Below are 10000 nucleotides of genomic sequence, written 5' to 3'. Positions count from 1 at the left end.
TCTTATTTAATTTAACTAACAGAGTATTATTAAATCATAATAGTGATCATTAGCTATTGATAATATTAGTGGTATTAGCAATATGAGTAATTATTTGAGTGGCAGTCAATAAAGAGTGAATAATGACAGATATATTAATTAATGGTTTTATTAGTATAATATAGAATAAATACCCGTTTAGTGTTTTTTTTTACATTCTTTTAATGTTTTACCAGCTGTTATACTTCTAACAATCGATATTAATATTAGAACATGATTTCTTTATTTCCACCCCCCTCCCTCCCACACACACACACACACTGAGCATGAGTCATTTTAAACAATAAATCATCTTTAATAGATTTATATTTTTATTGTTTTAATCGTGCTGAACTCGTATTTATGCTAAATGTGTTTTTATTTTGTCAGCAGCACGAGCGACCTATGACCTAAAATAGTATAATAATAATAATATCCATTTTTAATGACTTAAATCTTTTACATTAAACATTATTAAATTAAACGTTAATCCACCAGAAGTTAAAAAACGACGTTTAGATCAAAGTTTCTGAGTTTTTTCATCCGAAGGTTATTAAAGATTTTGTTCCATTTATTTAAATGTTAATTGAACTGTGATAGTTTTATATGTTTTATAGATTATTAAACTCGTCGTTGTGTTTAAATAAACAAATACATTTGATTTAAAAAGCGTGAATCGTCACATCCGGTAAAAACACTGTCGGGATCGAAAATTATACAAATTACACATAAATGAGAATTATCTTCATGTCCGCCGATGTTTCACCTGGAGACTCTATTGATTATATAATAACTATAACAATATTGATTATATTATATAATAACTAGAGGATTGAGTCATAGACATTTTAACTTTACTTTTTATTAAATAAATGACGTCAATCTGCGACATTTGACTTTTTCTTTGAAATGACCGTGAACCCGTTTTGTGATTAAAATCCGCTTTTGACGGAAAACCGACGAAGATTAATCAATAAAATCAATAAAAGTCAAGAAAAAAGAGTTGATATTAGTATAAAATATGAGTTTTTCTTCTCGCGTATTCTTCATCCTCCGGTGATGAATTATAATTATTATAATAGTTTTCATATAGTTTTGATTTATAATAAAACATTTTCACTTGAGGAAACGTGTAAAAGTGTTTTATTATAATAGTTTTCATATAGTTTTGATTTATAATATAACATTTGTGTTTTATTATAATAGTTTTCATATAGTTTTGATTTATAATAAAACATTTTCACGTGTAAAAGTGAAGCAGGAATCAAAGTTTTCAGAAGAAAAAGTAATGAGAATAAAATCAAATAAAAATTATGCTAAATAATAAGAAATACAGAGTTTATCAACATGGGGGACTCAGCAGGGGGAATTATTTAAAATGGTATATGAATGAATACATTTCTAAAAAATTACAAAACAACATATAAAATATAAATAGAGTTGGATATGATTGATTTACATTGATTAGAATAAAAAATAATGGACCTATCAATACATTTAAAATACATTTATTTAGATGTTTTAATGCCAAAGAATTACACAAAGTGCATTCAAATGTAAAATAAACAATTATTGTACGTTGATTAAAGAAAAGAAAACATTATGGAAATAATTCGCTGCTCTTTGAAACCGAGTCGGGAAAAAAAATCTCACATTCAAATTCTCATGGAAACCAAATTTAAATATCAGGCTTTATTAAAAGCAGCTGAACGTAGTTTAAAGAGATTAATTTAGGAAAGAAATCTTCTCATGCAGAGATGATTTCAACTTTATTTTGAGCCCTTATTGTTGATCAATAATGGTGTTTATTCAGCTCTTCATTTATTCTCTTTTATCACAGATGTTTTGAAGTCTCATTTCCCCAAAATTCAGCCGACACATTAACGTCTAAAGTTTGAGATCAGAAAGGAAGTTCAAAGAGGTGAAATCTGTTCATGACCTTTGACCTCTACCGGTGTGCAGCAGAGAGATATATATTTGGGGCGACTGTGGGTCAGTGGTTAGCATGCCCGTCTTTCAATCAAGGGGTTGGCAGTTCAATCCCCGCCCTAGTCGAAGTGTCCTTGAGCAAGACACTTAACCCTGCATTGCTCCCCGTAGCTGTGTCTACGGTGTATAATGTAAAGTGTCTTTGAGTATCTTGAAAAGCACTATATAAATTAAATGGATTATTATATAGAATTAATTATATTAATAATTATAATAATGCAGCGTGATGAATATAAAACACGTTTTAAACCAAATCAAAAGCAGGGCTCCTAAAATAATTCAGATATATTTTTTATATAATGATTTAAATATTTTTTTAATGAATATTTATATTTCTGAATGTCTTTGTTAAAACCAACAGACTGATTATTCATATTTAAATAGTGACTCAAGTCACATTAATGGTGAATTAATATTCCTCTTGGTCTTATTATCACAATCCACCTTGTTGTTGTTGTTGTTGTTGTTATTGTTAAGCTTTTGCAGTTTGTTTTCTCAAATATCGATTCATCATTCAGTTTAGAAAATGTTGGAAAATAATGAAAAAGGCTCTTTTCAGTTTTTTATATTCCAACAAATATGCACAAATATCCTAATGCACACTGTTATGAAGGGTCCTAATACACACTGTTATGAAGGGTCCTAATACACACTGTTATGAAGGGTCCTAATGCACACTGTTATGAAGGGTCCTAATACACACTGTTATGAAGGGTCCTAATACACACTGTTATGAAGGGTCCCAATGCACACTGTTATGAAGGGTCCTAATGCACACTGTTATGAAGGGTCCTAATACACACTGTTATGAAGGGTCCTAATGCACACTGTTATGAAGGGTCCTAATACACACTGTTATGAAGGGTCCTAATGCACACTGTTATGAAGGGTCCTAATACACACTGTTATGAAGGGTCCTAATGCACACTGTTATGAAGGGTCCTAATGCACACTGTTATGAAGGGTCCTAATGCACACTGTTATGAAGGGTCCTAATGCACACTGTTATGAAGGGTCCTAATACACACTGTTATGAAGGGTCCCAATGCACACTGTTATGAAGGGTCCTAATGCACACTGTTATGAAGGGTCCTAATACACACTGTTATGAAGGGTCCTAATGCACACTGTTATGAAGGGTCCTAATACACACTGTTATGAAGGGTCCTAATGCACACTGTTATGAAGGGTCCTAATGCACACTGTTATGAAGGGTCCTAATGCACACTGTTATGAAGGGTCCTAATGCACACTGTTATGAAGGGTCCTAATACACACTGTTATGAAGGGCCTTATAGCACACTGTTATGAATGGTCTTATAGCACACTGTTATGAAGGGTCCTAATACACACTGTTATGAAGGGTCCCAATGCACACTGTTATGAAGGGTCTTATAGCACACTGTTATGAAGGGTCTTATAGCACACTGTTATGAAGGGTCCTAATACACACTGTTATGAAGGGCCTTATAGCACACTGTTATGAATGGTCTTATAGCACACTGTTATGAAGGGTCCTAATACACACTGTTATGAAGGGTCCTAATACACACTGTTATGAAGGGCCTAATACACACTGTTATGAAGGGTCCTAATGCACACTGTTATGAAGGGTCCTAATACACACTGTTATGAAGGGTCCTAATGCACACTGTTGTGAAGGGTCCTAATGCACACTGTTATGAAGGGTCCTAATGCACACTGTTATGAAGGGTCCCAATGCACACTGTTATGAAGGGTCCTAATACACACTGTTATGAAGGGTCCTAATACACACTGTTATAAAGGGTCCTAATACACACTGTTATGAAGGGTCTTATAGCACACTGTTATGAAGGGCCTTAATACACACTGTTATGAAGGGTCCTAATACACACTGTTATAAAGGGTCCTAATACACACTGTTATAAAGGGTCCTAATACACACTGTTATGAAGGGTCTTATAGCACACTGTTATGAAGGGTCCTAATACACACTGTTATGAAGGGCCTTAATACACACTGTTATGAAGGGTCCTAATACACACTGTTATAAAGGGTCCTAATACACACTGTTATAAAGGGCCTTATAGCACACTGTTATGAAGGGTCCTAATACACACTGTTATAAAGGGTCCTAATACACACTGTTATAAAGGGCCTTATAGCACACTGTTATGAAGGGCCTTAATGCACACTGTTATGAAGGGTCTTATAGCACACTGTTATGAAGGGTCTTATAGCACACTGTTATGAAGGGCCTTATAGCACACGGTTATGAAGGGTCCTAATACACACTGCTATGAAGGGCTGCAGGTGGGGTCTCAACCTGTGGTCTGGGGACAACAACGGGTCCTTGAGGAGCTTCATTTAGTCGCAACTGAAGACTGAAACTTTCGGATTGTTGAGCTTTTTGAAACTGGTTCCACTTGCAGTGACGTGTCTTTGTGTCACTTCGGGCTGCAGAGACATTCCCACTGAGACTTTGTGTGTCAACATGTGGACTTCAACACAAGTGAACTCCCTTCATTGTTCTTTCTTTTCTTCCTATGTGCGTGTTTGGGTCGGCCCCGAACCAAACACAGCTGGATGCTGTTCATCAGTTCGGGCCACACTGTTAGCTTCGTTAGCTCGTCCGCTAATCAGACGAGTAAACAACAAGGAGACAGTTAAAGTACTAATATACACTAAAAGTACTAGAAGATAGACACACACACACACACACATACACACACACACACACACACACACACACACACACATACACACACACACACACACAGGTCTGGACTTGTTAGTGCCAGGGGAGCCTGATGTGCCATCTGCCCCAACAACCCTCCTCTTCTTCCTTCTTTACTCCTGTTCTTCCTCTTTATTTTCTGTATCTTTCTCCTCCTCCTCATCTTTTTTTCACTTTTCCTCTCTTCTAATGTCTCAGAAACCAAATCCTCTTTTTCTCACAGATTTTTCACGTTCCTCATGAATTGAAATCCCCACGAGGGATTAATTAAACCTTTCTTCTTCTTTTCCTCCTCCTTTTTCACCTCCTTCTTTTCCATCTTTCCCTCCTCCTCCTCCTTCTTCTCATTATTTTCCTTCTTGTCCTCCATCTTATCCTTCTCCTTTCCCTCCTTCTTCTCCTTCTTCATCTTCTCCTCCTCCTTCTCTCCTTCTTTTCCTCTTCCTTCTCTTTCTTGTATGTATATTCTTTTTCGATCTCTGCAGCTATTTTGGTTTTCAAATTGGAAACCAGTTGTTTTTATGTGCTGAAGGACAGAATTGTGAGCTGCATGGTGGTGTCATGGTTAGCATGGTGGTGTCATGGTTAGCATGGTGGTATAATGGTTAGCATGGTGGTGTCATGGTTAGCATGGTGGTGTCATGGTTAGCATGGTGGTATAATGGTTAGCATGGTGGTGTAGTGGTTAGCATGGTGGTGTAGTGGTTAGCATGGTGGTATAGTCGTTAGCATGGTGGTGTAGTCATTAGCATGGTGGTGTAGTGGTTAGCATGGTGGTGTAGTCGTTAGCATGGTGGTGTAGTCGTTAGCATGGTGGTTTAATGGTTAGCATGGTGGTGTAGTGGTTAGCATGGTGGTGTCATGGTTAGCATGGCGGTATAATGGTTAGCATGGTGGTGTAGTCATTATCATGGTGGTGTAGTGGTTAGCATGGTGGTGTAGTTGTTAGCATGGTGGTGTAGTTGTTAGCATGGTGGTGTCATGGTTAGCATGGTGGTGTAGTGGTTAGCATGGTGGTGTCATGGTTAGCATGGTGGTATAATGGTTAGCATGGTGGTGTAGTCGTTAGCATGGTGGTGTAGTGGTTAGCATGGTGGTGTAGTCGTTAGCATGGTGGTGTAGTGGTTAGCATGGTGGTGTAGTCGTTAGCATGGTGGTGTAATGGTTAGCATGGTGGTGTAATGGTTAGCATGGTGGTGTAGTCTTTAGCATGGTGGTGTAGTCGTTAGCATGGTGGTGTAATGGTTAGCATGGTGGTGTAGTCGTTAGCATAGTGGTGTAATGGTTAGCATGGTGGTGTAATGGTTAGCATGGTGGTGTAGTCTTTAGCATGGTGGTGTAGTCGTTAGCATGGTGGTGTAATGGTTAGCATGGTGGTGTAGTCGTTAGCATAGTGGTGTAGTCGTTAGCATGGTGGTGTAATGGTTAGCATGGTGGTGTAGTGGTTAGCGTGGTGGTGTAGTCGTTAGCATGGTGGTGTATTGGTTAGCATAGTGGTGTAGTCGTTAGCATGGTGGTGTAGTCGTTAGCATAGTGGTGTAATGGTTAGCATGGTGGTGTAATGGTTAGCATGGTGGTGTAGTCTTTAGCATGGTGGTGTAGTCGTTAGCATGGTGGTGTAGTGGTTAGCACCATCACCTCATAGCTAGCGGTCCGTCTGGGTGCAGTCTCCACGTTCTCCCCGTGACAGCGTGGGTTCCCTCCAGGTTCTCCGGCCTCCTCCCATAGGAGGTGTGAATGTGAATGTCTCTATGAGCCCTGAGACAAACTGGACACCTGTCCAGGTGAACCCACCTTCACCCGATGTCAGCATTGACCCTGAATAGGATAAGCCGTTTGGAGAATGGAAGGACAGAAGTGTGTTGTTGTTGTTGTTGTTTTTACTGTCATGAGGCTGCCTGGTGTCATCACCGGGCTTCTGAAACGTGACCAAACCAGATGTTTGCATCGAAGCTCGATAGAAGAAGAGTTCTCGCGTTTCCCTTCAGAGGATCGTTTCCCTTTGACGTCGTGCAGGTGAACAAGAAGCCAAACCCGTCCGTGACCTCCGACCTCGACGGCGTCGTCGTGGTGACGTCATCCAACAGAAATCAACCGTCGTATTTGCAAGCTCGGCTCCTCTGAGGCGACCGTTGACCTCCACCAGCCGCGGCTCCCCCGCCGCCGGCTTTGCATATGAATACCTCGCCTCGGCGCTAGCGGTGGCTAAAAGGCGTGAGCCCGTGTCGCCTTTCGGCACGACACCATTGTCCCAACTCGCCTCCCCGAAAGCCGCCGGAGCAAACCAACCTTTTTTTTTTTCTCGTGCGAACGCGGAGAAGTCGAGCGTGGATTTGTTTTTATGTAAAATAATATTGTGAGATTTACGTGCGGTCGGGAAAAACTAAAGCGGCGGTCGGAATGTGGCTTTGTAGCGAAAGCGAAGACACAAAGAAACACAACGTCCGTTTTTTTACCGACATTGTTTCTCCCGGATCGGATTTACCGAACGGCACCTGAACGCACCTGATAAACAAATGAGTTGTTTTTACTTGTGGCCCGCGACCGCTTCAGGGAACCAGAAGGACCGCGTGGAACCAGAACAATAAGTTTAAAGTTCATTATGTCTTTGGTTCAGATTTATTTTGGTGACTCCAGCTGTCAGATAAACGTTTTATTTACAATACATTTTGTACATACAGGTAAACAATGTCATTTAGTTTTATTTATCGTGACGTTTTTTTATTTTTAAGTATAAAAAGCTTGTAATAAGTCTCATAAAATATTTAAGAAGATGATTGACATTCGTGCTTGAAGAGCAGCTCAATACAAACATAACTTGAACTGATATTGATTCTCTTAGGTTTTGTTTTTAGAAGGATGATGACATCATCACGCTGAACTTTACCTGCAGAACCAAACGTAAACAAACGTGCATTCAGATCTATTTCTGTCGGCAGCTTTGCGACAACAACTTCTGGTATTTCTGCCGGTCGGACGGCATTTTGTCTTTCAGCCATCTATTAATAAACATTTTAATAAACTAAACATTTAAATACATTTCTAGTTTCATTTATTTAGTTATAATAAAAGCATTTACTGGGCTGTACAGCACCGTCACCTCACAGCATGAGGGCCGCGGGTTTGATTCCCTAATTAACTAGTGAACTAATTAACTAGTGAATTAATTAATTAATAAACTAATTAATTAACTAATGAACAGTCCTGGAAGTATTTTGTTAAACTGTTTGCATCCTTTTAGGCTTTGAGCTTTTTTAAAACTTGAGTTGTTGTTGTTGTTGTTGTTGTTGTTGTTGTAGCCGTGTCTAGAGGTGGTTCCTCATCAGCGTTCTGTGCTTGTGTTCAGGAGACGACGGCGGGCCGGAGAACCTGCTCCTCCACGGCCCGTTCTCCAGGAAGCCCAAAAGGATCCGGACCGCCTTCTCCCCGTCTCAGCTGCTCCGCCTGGAACGGGCCTTCGACAAGAACCACTACGTAGTGGGAGCAGAGAGGAAGCAGCTGGCCAGTGGGCTGTGCCTAACGGAAACACAGGTGAGGAGGAGGAGGAGGAGGAGGAGGAGGAGGAGGAGGAGGAGGAGGAGGAGGAGGAGGAGGAGGAGGAGAGGGGGGAGGGGGAGGAGGAGGAGGAGGAGAACCACTACGTAGTGGGAGCAGAGAGGAAGCAGCTGGCCAGTGGGCTGTGCCTAACGGAAACACAGGTGAGGAGGAGGAGGAGGAGGAGGAGGAGGAGGAGGAGGAGGAGAGGGGGGAGGGGGAGGAGGAGGAGGAGGAGGAGGAGAACCACTACGTAGTGGGAGCAGAGAGGAAGCAGCTGGCCAGTGGGCTGTGCCTAACGGAAACACAGGTGAGGAGGAGGAGGAGGAGGAGGAGGAGGAGGAGGAGAGGGGGGGGAGGAGGAGGAAGAGAGGAGGAGGAGGAGGAGGAGGAACAAGAGGAGGAGGAGGAGAGTGGGGGAGGAGGAGGAGGAGGAACAAGAGGAGGAGGAGGAACAAGAGGAGGAGGAGGAGAGGGGGGGAGGAGGAGGAGGAGGAGAGGTATAAAATAGTTGTAGCTACCAAAGTTGTGTATTCTCATTTCAGTAGTCCCCGTGTGTGGGGCCGTTGCTAAGCAACAGACACACAGCATTGGGAACATCACGTTTGCTAGCCTAGCATCACGTTTGTTAGCCTAGCATCACGTTTGTTAGCCTAGCTAGATCTTATTCATTCACATTGCTCATTTTATAAAAGGTTCCATCAATACAATCATATTCAACGTAAACATTAACGTTTGTTCATTTGATCTCCATCAAAACGGAAAACTAAATCTACCTGTTGTTGTTGTTATTGTTATTGTCACTGATATGGAACAGATAAATGTAAACAGGTGTACATTATGGATCAATACAGTACACCCCGTGACTCACTCTCAACCAATCAGAATGCTTGATTTCATCTACCCGTATTATAATATATTATATAACTCTTATTGTCTTAAGACAATAAAAAGTCACGGTATAATGTTTTTTTGACATATTATATATTATAAAAACATCATATGTCGTAAAAAGTCCTAGAATAATATAACATAAAAGTAACATTTCATAAAGTACTCTGCCCGGTAACCGGCGTTCCTGATCTGACGTCAGCTGGTGTTTTGGGGGCGTGACGCAACAGGAAGTGAGTCTGCCTGAGGCGCTCCCTCCCCCCCCCTCTTCCTCACTGGTGATTGACAGTGTTTGTCACCACGGCGACAAGAGTCCAAACAACGTGAGTGACTCAGGGTGATTTATGGTCTCATGTCATAACAGAGGGCCATCAATCACCATAATCACAGCTATTAGCTCTTAAATCACTTCCTTTTTAAAGGAAATCCCAGGCGTCAGATTTAATACACGGCTGTCAAACTCCAGAAATGAAAAAAAACTTTTAATTAGACTCAACTTGGTTTATTAGTCTTTACTTTTGTAAAATAATATACATGTAGTTAAAGTATTTATACTATAATATCTGATGTTTCTGGATTAATGTGTTTCATTATAACTCCTTTATTACCTGCAGCAGAGTACAACATGTACCTCTAAGATGTACATTAAAGAGTACAACATGTACCTCTAAGATGTACAACATGTACCTCTAAGATGTACAACATGTACCTCTAAGATGTACATTAAAGAGTACAACATGTACCTCTGAGATGTACAACATGTACCTCTAAGATGTACATTAAAGAGTACAACATGTACCTCTGAGATGTACAACATGTACCTCTAAGATGTACATTAAAGAGTACAAC

The 10000-nt window shown here is 40.3% G+C and overlaps 1 protein-coding gene across 1 annotated transcript in view; it reads left to right on the top strand.

Annotated features, from left to right (window-relative positions):
* Window positions 1–10000, top strand: part of emx3 (empty spiracles homeobox 3) — an 11827-nt gene that overhangs the window by 644 nt on the left and 1183 nt on the right. Inside the window, exon 2 of the mRNA XM_034543978.1 lies at window positions 8073–8257. Within this exon, the coding sequence (XP_034399869.1) occupies window positions 8073–8257 (185 nt within the window). The remainder of the gene's footprint in view (window positions 1–8072; window positions 8258–10000) is intronic.

Source organism: Cyclopterus lumpus, chromosome 10 (assembly GCF_009769545.1).
Source record: "Cyclopterus lumpus isolate fCycLum1 chromosome 10, fCycLum1.pri, whole genome shotgun sequence".
Lineage (NCBI taxonomy): Eukaryota > Metazoa > Chordata > Actinopteri > Perciformes > Cyclopteridae > Cyclopterus > Cyclopterus lumpus.
The sequence above is the reverse complement of the archived record's forward strand: the minus strand, read 5'-3'. Positions and strand labels throughout refer to the sequence as shown.